The 25,994-nt window shown below is 46.0% G+C and overlaps 1 protein-coding gene across 1 annotated transcript in view; it reads left to right on the top strand.

Moving 5' to 3' along the window:
• SNX12 (sorting nexin 12) overlaps window positions 1-25,994 on the top strand; it is a 71,123-nt gene that overhangs the window by 25,696 nt on the left and 19,433 nt on the right. Inside the window, exon 3 of the mRNA XM_078640203.1 lies at window positions 7,623-7,747. Coding sequence (XP_078496329.1) covers window positions 7,623-7,747 — 125 coding nt within the window. The remainder of the gene's footprint in view (window positions 1-7,622; window positions 7,748-25,994) is intronic.

The following is a 25,994-nucleotide window of genomic DNA, read 5'->3' as shown; positions in this document are numbered from 1 at the left end:
AAAAGTGTTTATAGAATCTTCCCACACCTTGGGAAGCCATAATCTTGGTACTGCCAAAGCAGGCCTGAGGCTCCTTTATCATTCCTCGTCCCTGCTAAATCTAGACTTTATGATCTTAGGAAAAGTAATGACCAATCAACTTTACGATATTACTAAACCTAAAGCATCCATGCCATAAGGTTTCTACTTGGTAGAAATACCCCCTCATGTGATGCCAGCTCCATGTTCTTGATGAGACAACTGAAAATGCAGTCTAGAGCGAGAGAATCTGTTGGCATGGAGAACGTCCTTGGTTCCACTTCAGTGCTTTAAGTTGGTTCGGCATGAGAAGATGTTATCGTTTTTCGTTTGAATTGGTTATCGGCACTCTCATCCCACTGTATTAAAGTAGGCTGACTCCTATCTGATCAGTGACTGGTGGGCAGATGCTTTCACCTGAGCTGTCGTCCAGCATTTCTACCATTCTCCTTGGCTTTGTAACCACTGGTAGATCATGTAATATTACTGGTAGGATTCATGGCATAGGCATAGGCATTGGTGAGGAGGTTCTGTACACCGACAATGTATTCCTGTACATACGGTTATAAATACAGGCCTCGAGCCAATATGGCAACTGGAGTCATTTAGCACAAAAACTATTATCTTCCCAATCAGCGACCACTGTAAGAGCTCTGAGAGATTTGACTGCCTGTGAGCTGTATATCGATAATACTCTTGGAGTAAAAATGTATAAAAGATGTCATAGATGGGAACGTATCTAAAGCAGTCTAAGCAGCTCATGTGTCCCTCTGCTTCTGGAAACACCTTCCCCGCTCAACTGCGGGTAGGATAGCCAGGTCTAAGATGGCGCTCATTCCTCAACTTTTGTCATATTTCATTTCCATCCGGCATGGCTTAAACAAGGTCTTTTTAACTAACTGAATTCTCTAGTGATCAGCCGTTCCTGTGAATGCTGTAGATGCAGAGTATGTTTCGACAGGATTTTCTGCTGACTGCAGATAGAGGTCTCTATGGCAAGTTTTTTTTGTGAGTCCGGTCATGGCCAATCACAGCTAATTATCTCTGATACTCGATCACTAATTGACTGTATTCTATGTTCTATGACATCATTGATGCCATGACTGCATCATCTGAAATTACACCGCCCTCCTACCGGTCTGCCCCCGCCCGCCCCCCACCCGCCCCCCACCCGCACCCCTCCCAGTTGACTAGCGAGGATTTTTGCATACCCCAACTATGTTCATAACTAAGAAGGTTCTTAGTTTGTGGCCATAAACCGGACTTAAAACTAAAGACAGAATTTGTACTATCTCAATTTGTATCCTGTAGCGGAAATGGAGCTACAGGATACAAATCCTTCATCAGCTGACCGTTCAGTGAAGGTTCAATGCTGTAACCAAACCCTCCCTTCCTCTTCCTGCTCATCGCTCGTCCTTGCTGAGAGCAGACACCCCTTGCTTCCTGTTCTTCGGAGAAAATAAGAACAAGCAGATTTCTGTCGCTTCCCCTCTTTCACTGACAAATGTACATTTTCATTTCCAGAAGTCTTGCATTTGTCCCCTCCCTTGCCCACTCCCTACACACATGTTCAACTAATCAGAACCCTTAAACTTTGGTAGCTTCTCCTGTACAGTCTTTACTTTACTCTTCCATGCTCTGCAGCACTGAAGGAGAATAACCTTTCACCTTACCAGTCACCTGTGTAAATATTTTCAACAGTAGAAGAGACCTAAACCCTACTGAGGATTCGGCCATAACCCCCTGAGAATTTTTCCAAGAGCAGGAAACCGAGCATAGTACCTTTTTGTTTTGCTCACAGTGCATAACTTCACCCAAAAATACTCCCACCCCCCCCCCCCTCTTTTTTTAATGGAATGAACTTTGATACTGCGTTCAGCTGTAGGAAAAAACACTCTTCACTAAACTAACATGAAAGTATGAGAGCTGTTCTTGGGTACTAGATCCATCTGTCGTGGGTGTTTACCTTGGTGTCCATGCGGAGTGTTACTGCTGTACTCCAGGTGGTAAAACTTTAGATGGTTTCCTCTACTGAAGTCCAGCATTTGAGGCTTGCTCAAGACTTAAGTATGTTTATAAACTCAAACACTGGATGTATTAGGATTTGTAACTGCCACTCAGTTGAGTTCCAATTAAAAAAAAAAAGCTGGCCCGGGTTAACCAATGGGAAAGTGATCTTGGAAAATGGTGTGCTGCAGAACGCACGCAGGACTACTTACAGGAAACAGAAAGCGCTCCGAATCCGCGTGCGCCACGGTGATGGGTCAGCTGCAGAGGCGCGTGCTCTGCGTACATGAGACAAAAACATAAGCATGAAAGGTCCAGTGTAAATGCAAAACAATCACATGGGGTGGTGTGCACACCTTTTACAAGTGTAAATGCAGCCAGCCGTAGATGGCCTCTCTGGCATGCCACGGTGGAGAGTGTCAATAGTGTAGGAAGCACTTGTGACAAGGCGTTCTTGAGTTTTAAGCTTCTAAACCCCCATCCAGTCGCGACCAGGCAGAACGCTGAAGTGGATTACGACACCCGTATGATGAATCGGAGCGTGACATGTCCCGCAATGCCCCAGCTCACCCTTTCACCCAGGGAAGAGTTCTAGGGGCGCCTCAGTCCAGGATTCTGCAGAAACTGAGACCCCCCTCCACCCCCCCCTCCATTTTCCAATCCCAGCAGTGTAGTAGACCAAGAGATGTCTGTCTACCCAGCTGTGAATCACGGCACCCTAGAAAGATCCCAAAAACAATCACTTGTAATGTTTAGTTTACATGTGGCAGGTCCTTGCAATTCTTCCTGTCACTCCAGGGTTCTCCACACGGGATGATCCCAATAAGTCTTCTTCAGCCTCCACTCCCTGCTGAGTCACTGACACCCTGCATAGTGGTCCCCTCCTCCACGCAGTTCCAAGACCACGATACTGCACCTGCGCAAGGCTATCTGCCCAGCTCGCCTCTCAGCGCTATCTGCTCAGCTCGCCTCTTAGCGCTGTGTGCGCAGCACCCCCTCAGTCCCCTGCTGCCTGTCCTCCGTGCCTAGCTGTCAGCGGCGACCCCTGGTCGCTGCTGCCCTGTCCCCGCAGCGATACCCGGCTCCCTGCACAAGCTGCACAGAGTACTGAGATTCACCCAGTGCGTGGTAGATGATGGAGCAAAAGGCAGTGCAAATAGCAAGGACAATTTATCTACGCCCATTGTCACTGGATCAATATTCAAAACTAGTCATAAAAATATCCAAGAGCATTTTTTTGGGAAGGTCCACAAATTCACACAGAAAACAAAGCCCCTTTGACCCACCTCCCATTTTACACGTCAAAAATAAGATAAATACCTAAACGATTTCAGAATTAAAGCATCAAAGAAGCACTTTAGAATAAACTGGTGCAGCAGCCTCTCCTTTAACTATATATCTTAATTTCCTCTGCATTATAACAGCTGCTATGAAACAAAACTCCTGTCTGAGCAGTGCTGACAGCTCGGGTGCGGGCTCAGGGTTGTGGAATTTATTAAAATATCTACTTGTCCATGGGACAGGTTGCTTCATAAATCTACTTGTCCTGTAACAAAATCCACTTGTCCCTTGGGCGCCATGTAGCGCGGTGACAAATTATGGCAGCAATCTCATTATATAAGAGCTGTTATATAGCCTCTGTGATTATGTCAGGGCTCATACCATAGTAGTGTTTGAATACTAGCAATCCCTTTATGTTGCCACGTGTCGGCAGATCTACATTCTGGGACTCAAGGTAGTGGTAAGCAATAGTTCCAGGGTTGGAATGCCCTTTTGAGTCTATGCAAATCTACTAACTTGCATGTTTAAGGGTTTTCAACCACTCTTCTCTAATCTTTTCCCATACTGAGAAATGTACTCTTGATAATGGCAGACGTACACCTTCTTCCAGAGTTGGGGGGAAAAAAGTGATTGGAGGGAAAATGAACTTGAAAACACTCAGGTTTTTGCATGAGCAAATCTACACATGCACATTTGCTTATGCAAAAATGCAGTTCACAAATATTTTCTAGGAGTACAATTTCTTGCCCTACTTCTGTAAATTCACGAAAGCCATAGAGCTGTACTCTACCTCACTGTGAGTTATCGCTTTCTGCTCTTTCACAAGGAGCATATCGGCACACAAAGTAGTTGTGTTCAGTGCCAATGTGATAGTGTGTGCTTTATTGAGACAAAAAACAATTTTTGCTTTTGACAATGTTTGTTATAATGGTGAGGGTCCGGCAGCTCTCGCATCAATAAGGTTTTCAAGAAACCATGCCAAAACAAGTCACGCATTGCTGGAACTAAAAAGCTGACCACCAATTTCAGACGAACTGGATTTGCCAAAGCTTGTTTATTTTTGTTTCCATTAATCTTATTGAAACTGGTTACACTGATTTTCAAATATGAATATTTTTTAGAAATGCTAGCATGCATCTACACATTTTACTAAATGATGCTGCAATGAAATGGAACCTGAAATTTTACGGTAGTTTACCAAAATGTTTTTTCTCCCTACTTTCATTTCTTTAGGAGCAATTTATAAAAGCAAATAACCATTAATCTTGCTTTCAAGCCTCTGCAAATATTTGCATCTAATCAGAGAGCATTCTGGGACCCTTAGGCATAGCCTCATAATGCTAAATTTTGAAACCGTGTACACATTTTTGTACTAGAACCCCCGTCAGTAGTGCAGTCAGAATTTACATTTACTTAGAGCACTCACCCTAATAATAAAGGCTTTAAATTAATGAACCATAAATACAAGTTTGAACAGCATTAACATATGCACACAAATATTAACTTCACTACAGACAGTGCCCTTCCCATATCCTTAATGTGGCACTGCAAACTGGCAGCCAAAGGGTTTGTGCTGCAGGAGGTTGGGCCTACTTGTCCCAAGGTCTAATACACACTAAAGCTTGTTGCCCTTGACCCCAAACAATATGTCCTGGGCGTCGGGCTATAGGAATTCCACATCCTTGCGGGCTGCTGAGTGGAGAATGGGCAGTGCACCTTCTTGGCCGTGAGCCACCATGTCCATTATATATTCCAACACCACGGAGCCTGGTGAGCTCAAAGTGTAACCACGGGCACAGCGTGAGCCCGCTGGAAGAGCGTGAAACATTTTCAGATCAGCACGTGCCGGACGAGCGGAGAGGCAGCAGTGAGGAGGGACTTGCGACAGACCGTATCAGTTCCCGAGCAGTTCATTCTTTCGAGGGATCCTGGTTCGCCCTGAGGTAAAAAACGTCCGTCCTATTGTACTGGACTGTTTGTTTAAGCTATTTCATGGAGACGCTGCAGAGTAAGCATTACAGCAGTGCCTTTTCAAGTTTGAAATATGTTCTTAAGACTTTTGAGCACCTGGAAGAATGGGCAGAACTTTCTTTGCATTATAAACCTATTTTAATAATTGTTGATTAAAGCAGCATTGAATACAATAAAACGAGGATTGTCAAAGTAAATAGTTTTCGCTTTTGTGTTGTAACATATTTTTACCATAAGCCACTAATTAAAACGCACAATTACAGCTGCAGTCCTTTCATTACACAGATAACAACAAGATAGAGTACGGGCAGCAGCAGTCTACATGTTCCCAAACACAGAACACATGTAGCAGCACGTTTCACATATAGTAGTGATCTGTAGCAGCAATAAACATTCTGGTTAAAAAAAAAAATTGCTACTTTTTTTTTCTCCCTCTCCTGTAACACATTATTGATAAGTTCTCATCTGGAATGTGTCCTCTTTTGAGGCACTCATCTGGAATATTGCCCCCTGTTCTCAATGCCTCACCTAGGACATTGTTACTACTCCTATAGAAACGAGCATTAAAAATGCAATAGGTCTCGCCTTTCATTAAGTTAAAGCCATTTGCTTTGCTATACAATACCATTAGCAAAGCAAATGGCTTTAACTTGATCAAAGGCGAGACCTATTGCATTTTCAATGCTTGTTTGCTATATTGAAGAGGTACATATTGGTGTTGCTTTCACCATCTGTTCAGTTGAGTGGATACTTTTGACTAGATTGATCTTGGATTGCTACCCCTCCACTCCTGCTTTTTACTTTGTGGTTTGTACTTTCCTATTTACTGTCTAGTTCCTGTGTTTACAGTGGCAGCGTCTTCTTCTGGATTAGCGCTGGGATGCCCAAGGGTAACCAGGCGCTATATAAAACTCGTTAATAATAATAATACTACTTGCCCTGAGCAAGATGTCCCCTGTTCTTGGTGACCCACCAAAACGCGCGTTGGTGTTACCGCGTTTCAAGTGATGGAACAAGATGGACAATGAAAAGGATAAGTATCAACTGACTCGGGACCACAAATTTCATTAGAGAATCCAAGACATTGTTTGATATTTAAGAAAATCGATCTGATTTACATCTGTATACTGTATATTATTGAGTTTGACAAACCAGGTGTGCAATTTTATTGGTTTGTGGTTGGTATGAGAGAGAACGTATGTGTGAGTGGGTAGCTAAGTTTATTGTGTTTTGTATCACTGTTGCAAACGTTATTTATGTATGGCATTTATGATAAAAGGAATAACATTAAGAATATAACAATTAAAAAGTGACTGTTTTATTTAGAAGGTGTTTGGCTCTGACCAAAAGATTTGTTGCTTTATAAGAGTTATACCCTACCTTTATCAGAGGGAGTTGGGTATGTTTATTCTTTTTGGAGTTTCTTTTTCCTGGTTCTCTTCTCCCTAAAACTTTTCAGGGGACCTCTGTCATGTGGCGGCTTTCCGCCGTTCCGGGCGCCAGAGAACACATGCAGGCCTCGGGAATACTCACTTCTGCCCGGAAGTGGTGTCCCGGTCTAGTCCTCCGCCTCACTAGCACTTCCGGGGGACTACGCTTAAATGCGTGAAGCACCGCCGGATCGGTGCTTCTGATTCTGAAGTATAGTACGGAGCCCAGCAGACGTCGGAGGACTGTTCTTCTGCTCCTCAAAGACTCCTGGAGGTTCCGCTGCACTACGAGTCACGGTAACGCCTTCCCTGTGCCATTACGCGTTACGTGACTTTTCCTTGCCGCTTTTATTTATTCTTCGACTTCGTGTTGTGCGCTGGCCATTTCTCCCCTGAGCCTACTTAACCCAGTCTGTGTCAGCAGGGTCGAGGTAGCTGGTCCATGGGTAGATGACCTCCAAGGAAACATGGACTCTCCAGGTAGATGGAGTTGCAGGGCCAGCATCAATATATTAAATAAAATCTGGCACTTTAAGGTGGTGTAAAGTTTGTGACACTGATGTGCCAGCTCTTGAAGAATGTGTTACGTCATAAGTTCCACGAATTGTTTTGCTTGGTTAATGAATTGTTGTAATTTTAAGATGCTGAATGTTTTTAAATGGCTTTGCACAGTGCCTAAATGGTTTGTCGTCTATAGTATTTTTTTCTTGCTACCAAGAGCAATTTTTTTCTATCCGTGCATCTCACCAGGACTAAAATTGAATAAGTGTACGGATCCCTTTTGGTCTGAAGGCTTAATGATACTTTTAATGTTGTGACCATGACCTAATTCTATCATAGATCAATATATTTGCCCCCTGTTTTATTCACTAGTTTAATTGTGTTGGCTGTTTAATTTTTTTTTATGTTATACAGATTGTAGTACCGCCGCTACCTGGAAAAGCATTGAAGAGACAACTTCCATTCCGAGGCGATGAGGGCATTTTTGAGGATGCCTTTATTGAAGAGAGAAGACAAGGACTAGAACAGTTTATTAACAAGTAAATATTCGACTATTTGTGTTTTTAAATGTCCCATCTTTCAACTTCATTTACTGTCGGCAGTAGTTCAGTGCCAGAGTGAGTAGGAACCAGCAGCCATCACGTGCATTACTTCTCAGATGTATAGTTTGCTAGACGTTAATTTTATTAGGTCTCGCCTGTCGATGCGCATGCGCATCGAGCTTGCGAGCCTATTGCGGCTTTAACAACGTTTAACTAAGAAGCAAGGAATCGTGGCGATTCCTTGCAGTGCCCGTGACTTTTAAGCTCAATGCGCATGTGCATTGAGCTTAAAAGCGCGTGCACAGCCACAATCTCCCTCAGCCGCATTCCTCCGACACCTTTTGAAGTGAAGCTTAGCTTCACTTCAAAGGCCCCGGCTTCTTGACACCGACATGCCGCTCTCCCCGCTCCGCCCCCTCCCCTGCCCGCCGTGTGCATTTCTCCTCCACCCCCTCCCCACAGCAATGCCCTCCGTCTTGTTTGGCTTTGAAATTCCCTACTTCAAAGCCCCAGGCACCCCATCTGCTGCCTTCCGCCTGGCATGTGTTTGGTGGATCCCAAAGGCGACGCTACACCGGTTCCCTCTCTTGCTCTCCTCCCCCCTACTCTCTCGTGCTCCCCTGATACCGTCACTTGTTCTGTCTCCTCAGATGCGGCTCCCTACTCCTCCCCCCTGCTTGTTATTCGAAGGATGCGTGCTTTTTAACATGCACTCCACTGCAGATAAAAAATAAATAAACGTGGGATGCCGTATCTCCCTCTGCCCCCACCTGCCCTTTGCCTGCCTCGGTTTACTTATGGCGGTGGTATGTCAGGTCTGTTAAACCTTTCCCCCTCTGTCGATACTTTCAACAATGCGCACAGTTATACACAGGGTGCTGCCGCTTTAAATTACCCCTGCACAAAGCTCGCTGACTGCCTGCAGATTTCAAACTCCCCCCGGCCGTTCAATAGACTTGGCGGTTATCATGCAGTAAGAATACTGTAATTAGTTTCACTTTACAAGAGGAGGTAGCTGTATGCTTTCAGAGTTTGGGCAATTATTTTTAATAGAAGTCTGCGCACCTTTTAATAGCAAGCACTCGCACAGCGGATCAAAATAAAAGCCTTGTAGCGCTTCTCACAGAATTTACATGGTTGGGTCAAGGGACTTTTAAATATTTCTGGCTTTTCACTATGACGCCTGCATGTGGCTCACGGTGGGCTAATAGGTTTTAATCCTGCACAGTGGTAAACACTTCCACTTTCAAACAGTGCTGCTGGGCGGCAGCTATCAAACACGTCATACGTGTCCACTATTCACTGTAAGCATGGGTTTAGCATGGGTTTATCACTCTGCTTAGAGCATCACTGGCATGTTTTTTTTTCCATTTTGTATATATTTGTGATAGCATGAACACACACACAAAAACACACACAGTTTTGGCACTGACTATCGCAAGCGCATGTAAAACTCACGGTTATCATTAACAGAATGGATTTTTATAAAAGCACAACAAGGGTCTCTTTGACTCTGTAACCTTTTGGTGCGCACACACGGACTATATCGCTTCTACACAGTAAATTTTCTGGCTGCACTGTCAGCACAACATATAGATCGTGATTACCAACGCCACTCATCCATTTGCAAAACGAAAAATGTAAAACTCTTCTATTGCGAGACCTATTGGCTATGCCAATGCTTGTTTATTTTTATTTAGAAAGTTTTATAGAGCATGAACATGACCCTTGCAAGTATCCGAGCGATGTACATACGGCGAAAGCATGAATAAACGTCACAATAGAATTCAGTAAAGTAACATCACAAGGAGTACACAGTCCAGATTAGGGATCTGGTAGTGGGCCACGTAAAATATTTCCTGTAAAAATTTTGCTGAACAAAAGTGAACTTGACGGCAAAGACGTGATTAAAACTTCATACAGAAGTCCGTAGAGTGACAACACAAGGAGTGCACAGGTAAAATCGGGGACCTGGTAGTGGGCCACACTAGTTCCATTCCTCCTATGGTGTAACATGAAACCTTTAACATTTAGCAAAACGAGCAAAAGTGAACTTGACCCAACATAGTACAATAATTAACCCTGATGGATGAAGGCTGTGGGGGAAAAAATAACAACCAAACCTAAAATAAATTTAGAACAATAAGTTGGGAGAGATGTCTGTCAGCAAGGGGACATGTAAAAAAAAAAGAGCATGATGATGCAGTTAATGAACATTCGGGAAAAACGATTTGGCCTATTTCTTGAAATAGGCCGTGGAGGGATTGGCTCTCATCTCCGAAGGAAGAGTGTTCCTTTGGAGGTGTTAAGCCTCCTGATCTGAGCAGGGATGCTAGAATTGGAAGATTGAGTGGCAGAATGCTTCTCCATGCTGGGTGGTCCTGCTCTATCCCCGGTGGCCAGAGCTTACGTCCCTAGGAGTTTTAAGCTGTGATTATCTGTAAGATGCTGCTTTGCCAACTGCACCGTTTTATCCTTTCAGGACATGCATGGCCAAGCTCTCTTCGCGTAGAGGAAGTAGTGCTGATGTGGACCCGATCTTACTCCTGCTTCTGTGCAAGGGTCGGAGATCAGGCCCTTCCCACAACCTTCCATCTACAGCAGCACTACCATTTAACTACCTTTATAAAACTCGCCCTACTCTGAGCATCTCAAGCCTGCTGCTAAAAAAAACTATATATAATCAACAAGAGAGGGAGGGTTTGGGAGGTCACTCTTCAACCCCTATTCAATATGATGCAACAACAAGAGTACCTACTCATAAAGACTATAAATATACAAGTGACATAGTCCCTACTTACTAGAAACCAAACTTAGAAAATATATGTGTTAGGAAATAAGGTCAACAGACTGCAAAAAGAAAAAGTTATTTCTTAAAAGAACCCTCACTCACCCTAGTGGTGACATGCTTCATCATGGGGTTCCCACAGGAGGGACCGAGTGCCCCCCCCTGTGTGCTACTGTCAGGTCTTGCGTGAGTGCTCCTCAGGATTGGATCGATGCTATAAAGGGGCCCACCTCTAGATCATCCCAAGTCTGGCTGTCAAGGTCACAGACTGTTAAGGAGATCAAGCGGGGGAAAATGTGGGTCCGGAGGGGAACTGCTGGGCAACAGGAACCGAAAACCTGTAGATCCAGAAAGCAAGGGATGAGCGGTAGGATAACTCTCAGTTTAGGACTTACTATCTACTATACTACATGCATACCTCACCTGTTAATCATACAGGTGTGCCAAAACGAAGGAGCGAAATTAAGGGCTCTTCTACTTCCCCTGGTTTCCTACTATAAGACACAACAAAGAAAGCATGAAAAAACCCCAGTCCCACTCCCTTCCCGTGGCCCTATGGATACAGACAGATACGAATGTAACCACACCTACCCAGAACTGGGAATGAAGATAACCAGGATGCCCGGGACCTGCACTCAGTCTATAACACTCCTATTCGGTATCTTCCTGGTTATTATGAAGGATTCCCTCTCCGAGGATAGGTATGAGTAGACTGTTCATTGGATACCTCTCCTATATTGATAGTTCACAAAACATGTTTCAGGTATAACAGTAACAAAATAGAATCCCAGCATAAAGCAAAACACAGCGTCTCTACAGATCCTTCTCTGTAAGCGCAAACAGTAAAGCGACTCTCCAGAAATGAACAGGCGGCACCTAAGCCTAGGTGTCCAGCAATGATAGGAGCAACGCGCTTCCCGTAAGAAACTCTGGAGCCAATAGATCGAAGACCAGGCTGCAAAGCAAATGCACTTCAACAAGCACACCACTCGAAATACGAAAACCTGATACAATGTTCTTCGTTCTCGATATGGGCGCTTCCTAAGCCCCACCACAATAATCCATAGTCCAGGGGTATGAGAAGACCGGCAATCCGCTCTCGTTGCGGGCGCTTCCTAAGCCCAACCTCAATAATCCACAAATCCGGTAAAGCGATAACAAGCTTAACGCTAGCCACCTCCAAGAAACGTCAGCAAGAGTTCAGGCAACACAAACAGGAAACTGCTCGCCAAGCACAATAATCTGCAGCGCTTCCTTGGGGAAACGCCATGATATCCTTTCCGGTCGCACAGCGTCATTCTAGCGCGCCGCGCAAAGGATCAGGGGAATTGTAGTTTTTTACTCCATACAGAGTCACATAGCAGTCAGTGATTTACCAGTGGCCGGGGAAACCTGACAGTACACCCCCTCTCACAACATTCACTGACTGCCACCAGGCTTACCAGGATGAGACAAATGGAAACGCCTCACCAGTCTGGGAGCATGAATAGCGCCAACAGGTTCCCAAGAGTCCTCCTCAGGGCCATAACCCTTCCAAGAAACCAAGTACTGGAGTTTACCTCTCACCCTACGAGCGTCCAAGATGCACCTCACCTCGTACTCCACCTCCTGATGTACATTCACCGGCACCGGGGCCTTAGAACCAGGACCCCGAGCAGGTTTGAGCAGGGAGACATGGAACACCGGGTGTATCCGGAAATGCGCTGGAAGTCTCAATTTCACCGCCACAGGGTTGACATGGCGAATAACTTGGTAAGGGCCTATGAACCTAGGGTTGAAGACGCTATACCGTCGGAAACGGATGTTTCGAGTGGACAACCACACCCAATCCCCTTTTGTGTACCCCGGGCAGTACCTACGGTGCTTGTCAGCCTGAGTCTTATACTGTTTCTTCGCTTTCTCAAGATTCCTTCTAGCTTGCAGTACAGTTTTCCGCAACTGCACCAATCTGGACTGTAACTGCGGAATCTGAGCTTCAGCGACCGGCACACTCAATGGGGCAAATCTGGGATGAAACCCATAAGTACAGAAAAATGGGGTGTACAAAGTAGAGGAATGGACTGCATCATTGTAGGCTACCTCAGCCGACCACAACCAGTCCACCCATGCCTCAGTAGTGGTATCAACAAAACAACGGAGGTATTGTTTGAGGGTCTGGTTTAACCTTTCGGTCTGCCCATCCGTTTGGGGATGAAAACTGGTGGATAATGAAGAGGCGATGCCTAATCGATCGCACCAGACCTTCCAAAATTTCGCGGTGAATTGCGCTCCCCTGTCTGAAACTATAACCTTAGGAAGTCCGTGCAACCTGATGACATGGAGTAGGAACTGGGCGAGTTGGCTAGCTGTGGGAACCCCTTTACAGGCTATAAAGTGACCCATCTTGGTTAAATAATCCACAACTACCACTATAGTGGTCATCCCGTGATCTTTAGGGAGACCCACCACGAAATCCACCGAAAAGCTCTCCCAAGGACTCACAGGAGTGGGCATGGTTTGCAACAGCCCTTGTGCAGGTCTATGATCACTCTTAGCCTGCGAACAGGTGTCACATCGTTGAACCCAAGCAAACACATCAGGCCGGATGGTTGGCCACCAATAAGTGCGAAGCAATTTCTCCAAGGTTTTCTTCCCTCCAGTGTGTCCAGCACACGGTAGATCGTGGCACCATTTGAAGGCTTGTTGTCTCAAGGCTAGTGTGGGGAGAAGCAACCGAGACCCATTTCTAGGCAACCCCTGACGAACTTTCCATTCAGGATGTAGACGGATCCATGTCTTCCAAGCGAAGGTTTGAATTCCTCTTTTGACTTTGCGGAGGAACACTTCAGTGTGTATTGTTCCTACCACATTTCGGGGTTCAATGATGCTGGTCTCTGGTGAAGCCATCAATGCTGGGTGATTTTCCTGGCGCGTGAGAGCATCCGCCTTCCGATTATCACATCCCGGACGGAAGGTAACCACAAAACGGAATTCAGAAAAGAAAAGCATCCATCTAAGTTGTCTGGGGGTGAGATGGCGAGCGGCTCGCATAAACTGCAGGTTTCGGTGGTCGGTGTATACCGTGATTTGTTGAGAGGCGCCCATCAGCCAATGTCTCCATTCAGAGAATGCGTCCTTAATAGCTAAGAGTTCCTTCTCAGCAATAGTATAGTTGCGTTCTGCGGTATTTAGCTTGCGAGACATGAACGCGATGGGATGGAGATAGCCTGTACTCTCACTCCTTTGCGAGAGAACTGCCCCCACAGCTAGTTCTGATGCGTCCGCTTCTACCACGAATGGGAGTTTCGGATCAGCATGGATTAATATCGGTGCCGACGTGAAAGCGTTTTTCAATCGATCAAAGGCGGTTTGTTCATCGACACCCCACACAAAGGGGGTGTTCTTCCGGGTCAACCTTGTGAGTGGGGTTACCATGTCTGAAAAGTGCGAGATGAACCTCCGGTAGAAGTTTGCAAATCCAAGGAGTTTCTGGATGTCTTTAACACCGGTGGGTCTAGGCCATTCCACTATGGCTCGTACCTTCCTTTCTGCCATTATTTGTCCTGATGGTGTGAGCATGACCCCTAAGAATTCAACAGTATCAACGTGAAACTCACATTTCGTTAGCTTGCAGTATAGTTGATTTTGCTTTAAGGCCTCAAGCACCTGACACACATGTTTTTGATGTTCTGGTTCATCGTGGGAATATATCAAGATGTCGTCAATGTAGACGACTACAAAGATATCTAGGAAGTCTCTCAGCACCTCATTGAGAAAAAATTGGAAGGAGGCAGGGGCGTTGCAAAGCCCAAATGGCATCACTAGGTACTCAAAAAGCCCATACCTCGTTTTAAATACGGTCTTCCATTCATCGCCAGATCGCATACGCACTAAGTGGTATGCTCCTCTTAAGTCCAATTTCGTATAGATCCTAGCCGATCTCACTTGTTCCAATAATACCGGTATCAATGGGAGTGGGTATTGGTTCTTGGTGGTTATGGCATTTAAAGCCCTATAGTCAATACAGCAGCGTAATTCCCCATTAGCCTTTGGAATGAAGAAAAGTGGGGAAGCTGCTGGAGACCTAGAAGGCCTAATAAAACCCAAAGCAAGGAGGTTATCCAAATATTCCCGGAGATGTTTTGTTTCGGGTTGAGACAAGGCATATATTCGGCCACATGGAATGACCGATCCAGGCGTTAAGTCGATACGGCAATCGTATTCCCTATGCGGAGGGAGTACTTCTGCTTTTACCTTACTGAACACCTCCCCGTATTCCTGGTAACATCTGGGTAACACCACCTCCTTTTCCTCGGCAGTAGAAACCCTGTGGGTAACCGCCAGCACCCTAGAGGGTCGTAGATGCTCTCTGATGCAGTAGGTTTGGCAATAATGGGAGGAGAACTCCAAAGTCTGCTCCTTCCACTTAATGGAGGGTTCATGTTTCTTCAGCCAAGGGAGTCCCAATATCACTCCATAGGTGGGTGCCTGAATGAGGTTGAACGAGAGATGTTCCATGTGGTAACCCCCATACCACATCTCGTACTCCGGTGTATGTTGGGTGATAGGACCGGATTCCAACACATGACCATCCACAGCAAACACTTCTTCCGGGACCTTCTTAGCGACAGGAGTTACCCCCAATTTCCGGGCTTCTGCCAAATCCATAAAGCAACCTGTCGCTCCTGAGTCTACCATGGCTCGGATATTCTTAGGATTTTGGTCAATCCATAATTCTATGTCCACATAGAACAGCTGGTTTCCGGCTAAGATCTCCTCTATTACTGAAGGGATGAAGTGTGCGCTCGAGTTCCTCCCTTCCATTGAACTCAAGCGGTGGAGTTTTCCGATTCCTTATCTACTGTGGAGACCGCTCCTTGCCCAGTACGATAGCGTCCTCCCTTCGGTTTCACTGGACATTCACGCAAGAAGTGTCCTTTTTTTCCCACAGTAAAGACAGAGCCCGAATTTGCGGCGATGTTCTCTTTCACTCGATGTGAGGGATGCACGTACTACTCCTATCTCCATGGGTTCCGATTTTCCCTCAGACATATCCCCACTGGCTGGTTTGTCCCCTAACAGGGGTCGGTCTTTTCTTCCAAGCTCTCCTTTCCTCTCTCTTAACCTGTGATCCAAGCGCAAGGCCAAGTCAATAAAGGCAGCACACGTGTTAGGCTGGGGTTCAACTTGGGCTATGACATCCTTCAAGTTGTCTGTGAGTCCTTGGTATAACAGAACCATCTGTTTGGCCTCCGGCCAATCAGTTTCCGCAATTAATCTCCTAAAGTGATTCAGGTATGTCACTAAATCGGAATTGCCCTGCTTGAGGACAAGCAACTCCTTATCAGCGGAAAATGTTTCTGCTCTCCTATCAAACGTTTTCTCAAATTCAGTACGAAACAAATCCCAGTCATACAAGATTGCGTCGTTATTCTTGACGATAGGGACCGCCCACTGAGCTGCTTCACCACCCAAATAGGAAATAAGAAAAGAAACCCTGGATTGATTAGTAAGAAAACATTTGGGCTTACAGGTGAAGTGTAACATCACCTGGGTCATAAATACCTGTACCTTCTTTCTATCTCCCAGAAACCTTTCCGGGGGAGCTAGGGGAACCGGGGAGGGCATTTCAACCACTACTGAGGCGGGCGGAGGGGCAGGGTTCCCTACATCCAAAGGGTTTCGCTGCAAGGCATCCATCCGGGCCTGCAGCGCAGCGGTTTCCTGGCGGGAGGCGGCTAGTTCCGCCTGCACTAAGCCTAGTGCGACCAGTACCTCATCTAAGGTGGCCATCCCTTGGATCAATTCAACCGGGAGGAGCAAAACTCGTGGGCCGATTATTCTGTCAGGTCTTGCGTGAGTGCTCCTCAGGATTGGATCGATGCTATAAAGGGGCCCACCTCTAGATCATCCCAAGTCTGGCTGTCAAGGTCACAGACTGTTAAGGAGATCAAGCGGGGGAAAATGTGGGTCCGGAGGGGAACTGCTGGGCAACAGGAACCGAAAACCTGTAGATACAGAAAGCAAGGGATGAGCGGTAGGATAACTCTCAGCTTAGGACTTACTATCTACTATACTACATGCATACCTCACCTGTTAATCATACAGGTGTGCCAAAACGAAGGAGCGAAATTAAGGGCTCTTCTACTTCCCCTGGTTTCCTACTATAAGACACAACGAAGAAAGCATGAAAAAACCCCAGTCCCACTCCCTTCCCGTGGCCCTATGGATACAGACAGATACGAATGTAACCACACCTACCCAGAACTGGGAATGAAGATAACCAGGATGCCCGGGACCTGCACTCAGTCTATAACACTCCTATTTGGTATCTTCCTGGTTATTATGAAGGATTCCCTCTCCGAGGATAGGTATGAGTAGACTGTTCATTGGATACCTCTCCTATATTGATAGTTCACAAAACATGTTTCAGGTATAACAGTAACAAAATAGAATCCCAGCATAAAGCAAAACACAGCGTCTCTACAGATCCTTCTCTGTAAGCGCAAACAGTAAAGCGACTCTCCAGAAATGAACAGGCGGCACCTAAGCCTAGGTGTCCAGCAATGATAGGAGCAACGCGCTCCCCGTAAGAAACTCTGGAGCCAATAGATCGAACACCAGGCTGCAAAGCAAATGCACTTCAACAAGCACACCACTCGAAATACGAAAACCTGATACAATGTTCTTCGTTCTCGATATGGGCGCTTCCTAAGCCCCACCACAATAATCCATAGTCCAGGGGTATGAGAAGACCGGCAATCCGCTCTCGTTGCGGGCGCTTCCTAAGCCCCACCTCAATAATCCACAAATCCGGTAAAGCGATAACCAGCTTAACGCTAGCCACCTCCAAGAAACGTCAGCAAGAGTTCAGGCAACACAAACAGGAAACTGCTCGCCAAGCACAATAATCGGCAGCGCTTCCTTGGGGAAACGCCATGATATCCTTTCCGGTCGCACAGCGTCATTCTAGCGCGCCGCGCAAAGGATCAGGGGAATTGTAGTTTTTTACTCCATACAGAGTCACATAGCAGTCAGTGATTTACCAGCGGCCGGGGAAACCTGACCGCTACAACGCCTGCAACTGCAGCGGAGCAGGTTGTCTTGAACAAAGTGTCTCAACGAAAAGTGAATGGTGATGTGAGTGAATACTAAAAGATCACAACTGGACCCAGACCAACTTTATTAGTGGACCAATTGCTCACATTAAAAACAGTGAGGACACAAAATGGTTTTTGATTAGAACCATAGTGTCCTAAAGTGGGTGGTCACCCACTCTAGGATTCACTCACATCACCATTCACTTTTCGTTGAGACACTTTGTTCAAGACAACCTGCTCCGCTGCAATTGCAGGCGTTGTAGCACACAGGGGGGGCACTCGGTCCCTCCTGTGGGAACCCCACGATGAAGCATGTCGCCACTAGGGTGAGTGAGCGTTCTTTTAAGAAATAACTTTTTCTTTTTCCAGTCTGTTGACCTTATTTCCTAACACATATATTTTCTAAGTTTGGTTTCTAGTAAGTAGGGACTATGTCGCTAAAAAAAAACTGACAGGGACATAGTGGCCCACCTCTTCCCTGGACAAATCCTTTGATGGTTTCACTAATGGCTTATTCGTGCATGTCTACTGGTGGCATTTGAATGTTGTACCTTTACTTCGTGGGAAGAAACAAAAAAGTGAAAAAAGCAAGCAGATGGGGACTGAGAACCGCAGGATAAAAAGGGTCTTACTGAAGCAGGTGAATCTGCCTGTTTCTTTTGTTCTGAATGTATTGTATTTTCTGTGGGTCATAGTGGGGTTATTCCAGAGATGGCTGGGCTTTACTGTTAAGGTACTAGCCACATCTCCCTTCCCCATTCATGTAAGCTAACACGAGGCAGTAGTAAAAGTTGAGACAGTGAATCATACAGTATAGCTGGTCCCAAAATGCCAAGAAGGTGGCTAAACCGTGCAGCCATTTAAAGGCGAACAGAATAAGTTAAAAAATACCCTGGGATATGATTAACTCGTGTGATTAAATGTAGAGTAGACCTGTAACTATTAAAGTCAAAACCTATTATTTTCGTTGGCACACCCTACACCTAAACTGTCCCGGGCAAAGAAAGGTTGTCTAGTTTATATGGCTATTCTCAAATAAATAACAAAATATAAAGTCCTAAAATATATCCTGCAGAGCTGGAGGCTAGAAATGTTCTTCAACCCCTTGGAGAGGAAGCCCCTTTTACTGTAGTCCGCAACTAGGCAAACTGCAGCAGTCTGTGCAGTTGTTTTTATATTTTGGTGAATGTTAAAACATCCCCCCAATTGTTGTACCACGAGATTAAAATGTTTATAATCTCATTGACCAGAAAGTACTTTCATCATGGATGGTAGCCAGCATGTACACATCCCTCCGGTCTACAAATTTCACTGCTAGCAGTTCATCACTAAGCAAAGCACTGCACTTTCCCCTCTCAACCTTTTTACAAGCAAGCTCCTTTGCCTAACCTTTACGGTTGCAGCGGAGTGTGCCACAAGCATCGGTGTCCGCTTTGAACAATTCCCTAAACAATTGCACAAAAGTTTAGAAGTTATCTAGGTACAAACGGTGACCTTTGTATAAAAGTCCTCTACCAAGTTCCCACACAATTTTCTCACTGGTGGAATCCCCAGTGTGCAGCCAAACATTCTAGACCTATGCTGTACTACTCTCAGACAACATATGCATCCAAATTCCATAACCTGCTCTCTTGCTAAGAATGTACTGTCTAAAATCCAAACAGTCTTTGAACAGGACCTAAGACTCGTCGACAGCTATTTCTTTCCCTGGAGCATAGATCTCTGAATATTGATGTACAAAGTGATCAAGGTCCGGCCGAATCTTAAAAAGACTTTCACAATCCGGGTGATCTCATGGCAACGCTGCAGTATTATCAACAGAATGCAGCATCTGAAGCAAAAGCAAATACCTATTACGACTCCTCATTGCAGGAAATGTGGCCATTGCCATCAAGGGGCTGATATAACAATATGAAGACAGGGAGGGCTTCCTTTTAAAGCCCATCAAAAAAAGTTAAACCCAAAAACGTCATCTTATCCAGATTTGTGGGAGTCCTCTGGCTAGCTCTAGAGCAGTGCCCAAGTCTGGCACTGTTATCCCTCAAATACAGTTCAGCAGTCTGCTTAGCCATCCCAACCAAAAATACATGGTCCATAAACATCTGAAAAAATTATATAGGCAAAAATGTTTTACAATTCTCACCAAACCCTGCAACGCTACTAAAGTCAGGCAACACTGACTGCACCATGTTTGGGGCAACCCCATGCTGTAATCCAGATGCCTCTTGCTGCACTATCAGCACATCCGTGTCCTCCTCTAAAACAGGCACTACATCTGCACTGAGAGTAGCTTCATCCACACTGAGTAGCTTCATCATCAGATTATCCCTCTTGGACAGAAAACTCACTGCTAGAATCTTGCACTTTCTCCTCTGCCTCGGAAGCAGAGTCAGTCTTATTATCCTGGTCAGAGGAATATTCAGAAATCATACCAACAACGTGCTGAGAGGTAATCCTGCTGCAACCCATAATCCTTACTAATGAAAGTAACTTTACCAACAAGTCGTCAACAACAACAAACACTTTAGAAATTAACAAAATGTGGCTTTATCACAAAAAGCTGCATACTCAAAAACTATACTACTCACCAAAGACCGCTAGACTCGCCACCACCGACTCTGCACAGACACGACAAGGACCAACTATATCCCACTAAAAAAGAAAGTAAAAAATTACACATAAGACAACACAATACACATTGTGCACATTTGAAGAATTTCACACACAATAAAACATAAGCTAAATATGCTGCTATTTTGACACCCTTTACAAAAACTCATTTGTGCATGACAGTGATACTCATTTGGAGTAAACAGGACAAAAGTTTTTACCAAATACATGCAGCTACGCAAAATGCAGATCAACCACTGCCGAAACAGGAAACACATTGACGCTTTACTGTAGAATAAAAAGGAGAAATAAAACATTACAATCACATGCAAATAATGCACCAGTCCACACACAATCCACCAGCTAAGCTTAGGGGTTTGAGGGGGCAGATGGCCCTTAAAATAGAGCCAAAACATCCACTCCTAGAAGGGGAGCGACCCTTACCCAATGGGCCGCTCCCCACAACAATATTGCCCAAAAATAAAGTCACTGGTATCCAGTGCCCCCCCTCTTTTAGGGGCAGGTGGGCCCTAAAAACATAAGGCCGCTCTGCCCCCAAGTGTGGCAGAAACGGCCAAAATCACCCCCCAAAGGGGAATGACCATTGCCCAAAGGGCCGCTCCCCACAGCAAAAATGTTACCTAAATATAAAATCGCTGGTGTCCAGTGGCTTTTGTCCCCCTTGCCTAAGGGCTGCTCACCAACAACTACTACTTACTGAAAGTAACATCTCAGGTGTCTAGTGGCTTCTGCCTCCCTTGGGGGCAGGTGGGCCTAAAAGCAGTGAGCTGATCTGACCACTAAGGGAGCCGAAACTGCCAAAATAATTACCTCCTAAAGGTGAGCAACCCGTGACGAAGGAGCCCCTCCTAAACATCGCAAAAATAAACGTATCCCTGGTGGCCTAGTTGTGCAGACAGGCCTGAAAAAAATATGCTGATCTTCACCAGGGGGTGCAGAATCTGCTAAAAAATACTTGCTCCCTGAAGGTTAGCAACCCTTACCCAAGGGGCTGCTCCCCGACATTGCCAAAAACAATAAAATCCCTGGTGTCTTGTGGGCTTTCATGCTGCCTGGACAACATAGCTCCCCGAAACACCAGGGACTCCCAAATGCATATGCTTACGCAAGGAAGCATATGCCCCCCCCCCCTCCACACCCTTGACTTCCCCTAAATCGCCATTACCTCCTGATTCCTCCACACCTTCTCAGGCCTCTTCCCTAAACTCTAATCTTCATTTCATGGCCATTCACTCTCCGCTTGTCGATCTCCCCCCGATTATTCCACCCACTACCTCCTCTCTCTCCAACACCTCTACCACACCCCCAGCGTCGACTACCGACCTCGTCTCACCCCCCTTCTCTAACCATGCTCTCTCCTCTACCCTACCCCCTCCCTCCGACTCACCCCTTGTTCCCCCATGCTTACCTATATCCCCTAATACCCCCACGCTTGACGATCTCCTCTCAACCATTCCCCCCATATCCTCAAGATTATCCAACCCTGCATCTACCCCTCCAGTTTCACCTAACTACCCTCTATCACCCCCTTTTCTAATATTTCGCTCTCCCTTAACGCTCTCCCTTAACGCCCTCACTCCAACCTACTCCCACTCTCCCTCACCCTTTGATTCGCCTCATTTCCTATCCCCCCTAAAGCCCCCCCCCTCACCTCTCTACCTCCTCCTCCTCCAAAAGCTGGTCATCCTATGCCTACCTCTGATATACCCACCACCTCTATTAACAACCATAGTAAATTGAATTCCCCCCTTACACCTACTTCTAATATATCCCCTACCTCTATTAATGTTCGACCACCTCACTACATTCCCCTCCCCCCTCCAGGCTTTCCCCCCCTTCCGCCCCATGCTTCCCCCCCACCTTAATAACCCGTACCCCACCAATCTCTTTAATTTATCCGATACACTTTACACCTCAATTCCATCCCAATCACTCCTTAAAGTCTAACTTTTACTTTCGTCCCTCGTCTCAGAACTCTCCGCACTCAGAATTGATCTCTCTCCTCCTTAAAACTCACCTGTCGATTTCCGACCACACCTCTGACATCAGATTGCACCTTCCTGTTACAAGTTGACACTCTCCTCATACCACCCCCTAGCAAACCCCCTATTATATCGACCCTCACCGACCCCCCCACCCTCTCCTCCCCTGTAAATTCACCACCCGAGTTAAGCTGAACGATTACCCCTTTAGCACCCCACCCAGCAACTGTAACTCTTTTCTCTCCACCACATCCTGATACTAGTAACTTAATCTTGGGAACCAACTCTCTTATTAACTCCCCTGACTCCCCCTCTCCATCCCCGCCTACCATCTCCTGCTCATCCACAATACCTGTTCTTGTTAATCCGAACAGACTCCCCCCTCAAACGACATCTCCTAGACCCCCCAACTACTTAGATCTATCCCCCCCTGTCCTCCCACCCCTCCTCCTGCCCTCTCTCCCCTTCGCTGCATTTTGATAAACTGCAGATCCGCCTCCTGCCATGCAACTGAGATTTCTGAAACCATTCTCAGTGAAAACATTGACATCGCTTTCCTTACTGAAACCTGGCTCACCACCCACTCCACCCCTATCCTCGACCTGCTTATCCCTCCTGGCTTCTCCATTATCAGGAAGGACAGAATCAAACAACTAGGAGGAGGACTTGCCCTTATCTTTAAGGAGAATCTCGACATATCACCCGTCCTACTCCAAGACCCTTCGTCTTTTGAATATCTCTGCGCCGACCTCTTTCCCTGGCTTTCCCACCACTCGGCTACACACCATATACCACCCCCAGGAAATTGCCTCCCCTTCACAGAAGAGATGGCTGATCTTATTATCCAAGCCTCAATCTCTCACCCCAAAAATGTCTTCCTGGGTGACTACAACATCCACTGGAATAAAAAAGATGACCTTGTGGTCTCCCTTTTTAATGAAACCCTTGACATCACTGACCTGACCCAACTCTACCTTGCCCCCACTCACATCAAAGGCGCCACCCTAGATGCTATCCTGACGAACAAGGATTCGGCCTCTCTCTCGAACATAACACCTGTTGATTGGTCTGATCATCACCTCATCCTCTTCACCCTTAACAGCCCCTCCACTCCCCCCGCCCCTATCAACACTTTTCCCAGAAAACCGACTCGTAACCTTCACCTCATCCCACCTGAGGAACTGGAATCAGCAATTAAAACTTGCTTACTCCTTCCCCCCCCCCCCCCTCTCTTGGCACTAATGATCTCACTGATCACTATAAAAAATCCATCCTTGATGCCCTTTACTTAATTGCCCCTATTAAGCTAAAAAAACATCCCTCCAAAATCCTGGTTCAACGTTGAACTCAATAACGAAAGACGGACCCTCAGACAATCCGAACGCGCCTGGAGGAATCATCCCTCCTCTGAAAACCTGGCCCTACTGAGATCCAACAGAGCTCATTACAAAAAACATATCTTTAACGAAAAAGCCACCTTCCTCCGGTCTCAACTTGACCAGGCCAGAAACCGTCCCCGGGAACTGTTTAACATTGTTAAAAAACAAACTTCCTCTGGCCCTCCTAAACTTGCAGCCTCTGTAAATAGATGTGAAGAAATTGCCAGTTTCTTTTCAAACAAAGTCAACTCCATTGAACAATCCTTCTCTTCCCCTCCTCTCTCGCTCCAACCTCCCTCCATCCAACCCACCATACCAAATAGGCCCAACTCACCTCCTTCCCCCTCCCTCTCTCCTCTCACCTATCAACCTCCCCCATCCAAATCTCATTCCCCAACACTCCCAATTCACCCACTTCCTCCTCCCCCCCCCCCCCGCACCCTGACTCCACCCTACCCCTTCTCTCACCCCGCAGGACTCTTCCTCTACCTTTTCCCTCCCTAAAAAGAACGCTTCATGGAGTGTATTTATTCCTACCTCGGAAACCACTATCATCAACATCATCGCCAAACTCAAACCGTCCTCACATTCTAATGACCCCCTCCCCGCCCACTTAGTTCAACAACTTAAATACATCATTGCCCCAATTTGGACCGCTAGCATCAACTCCTCACTTTCTTCTGGCTACGTTCCAGCCTCCCTACAGCTAGGTCAAATCTCCCATATTCTAAAAAACCCTACTGCCGATACTAACGATCTGAACAATCTACGCCCTATCTCCAACCTTCCCTTCCTCTCTAAAGCCCTTGAAAAATGTGTTCTATCACAGCTAGACCACCATATCTCCTCCTTCAACCTACTTGACACCTTCCAATCAGGGTTTAGAAAAGGATGCAGCACAGAAACAGCCATGCTCAATATTACTGATGACATTCATCGCTCTCTTGGCAAGGGCGAATCCTCCCTACTAATCCTCCTGGATCTCTCGGCGGCATTTGATACGGTACACCATCCCACCCTGTTGAACACCCTAAAAGTTTGCTTTGGTCTTAAAGGCACTGTACTCCAATGGTTCACTTCCTTCCTCCAGAACAGATCCCAACAAATTAAACTCAGTCACTGCCTTTCTAAACCCCAACCTGTCGCTCCCGGAGTCCCACAAGGGTCTATCCTCTCTCCAACCCTTTTCAACCTCTTTATGGAACCCCTCACTCTCATTCTCAAACAAGCCAAAACCAGTTACCACCTATATGCCGATGACACCCAACTATACTACAAGATCAAAACCCACAATGACATCCTTCACCTCAATGACACTCTGTTGAAAGTCCAAGCTTGGTTCCACCATAATCATCTCAAACTCAATCCTAAAAAAACTGAAATTATCCTTTTCACTTCTAAACTCAACTCCCTACCCATTCAACTCTGGACTAAAGACATCACTGCCCTTAACTGCTCCCTCTCCACCTCTAATACGGTGAAATCCCTGGGTATCCGCATTGACCAGAACCATACCCTCATCCCCCACATCAAAAATACAGCAAGAAGTGCTCTCTCCACCCTACACCACCTCAAAAAAGTTAAACCTTTCATTCCAGCTGATTTCAAAATCGTCGTACAATCTCTTGTCCTATCCAGGATCGACTATGGAAACGCCACTCTGGCAGGCACCCCCAAGGTCCACCTGGCACCAATTAAATCTGTCCTCAACATAGCCGCCAGACTTATTTCTGACTGTCGAAAATTCAACCACATTTCCCCTGTCCTCCAAAACCTGAACTGGCTCCCAATCGAAGGTCGCTCCACCTACAAGATTGCTTGCATTACCCATAAAGCTCTTCACCAAGACACCCCCTCTTACCTGTCAAGTAAACTACAAAAAGCAGGGAGCACTAGATCGCTGAGAAGTACTAACTCCCTAGTCCTTATCCCTCCCAAACTTAAATGCAAAAAGACCCAAACTCGTGCATTCTCTGGTAATGCCCCCACTATCTGGAATGCACTACCCAAAGACCTTCGATGCAACCCCTCCTATCCTCTCTTCAAAAAGAGACTCGAAGCTCTTCTCCTCAATAAATACTGGGGTTCTTAATTCTTACTGACCTTGAACTCCCTCATCTCCCATCTATCACTCTCTCTGTCACCCTACAGTCTCCCCCTCTCATCTCACCCTCCCCCCTCCTCACCATCTCCCTTAGCGTTATCCTCAACTCCCCCTGCACCACCTCTAATCTGCTCTAACGACCACTTCTCTCAATGTATTTTGTCCATTTCTAATTGTTTATCTTACTTAATATGTACCTGCACTGTTCATGTGTCATCACTATGTAAAGCGCTCTGATACTCTCGGGTCCAGCAGCGCTATATAAAACTTTTTAAATAAAT

This window comes from Lissotriton helveticus, chromosome 4_2 (genome assembly GCF_964261635.1).
Source record: "Lissotriton helveticus chromosome 4_2, aLisHel1.1, whole genome shotgun sequence".
Taxonomy (NCBI): Eukaryota; Metazoa; Chordata; class Amphibia; order Caudata; family Salamandridae; genus Lissotriton; species Lissotriton helveticus.
Note: the sequence above shows the minus strand (reverse complement) of the source record. Positions and strands in the feature narration are given on the sequence as shown.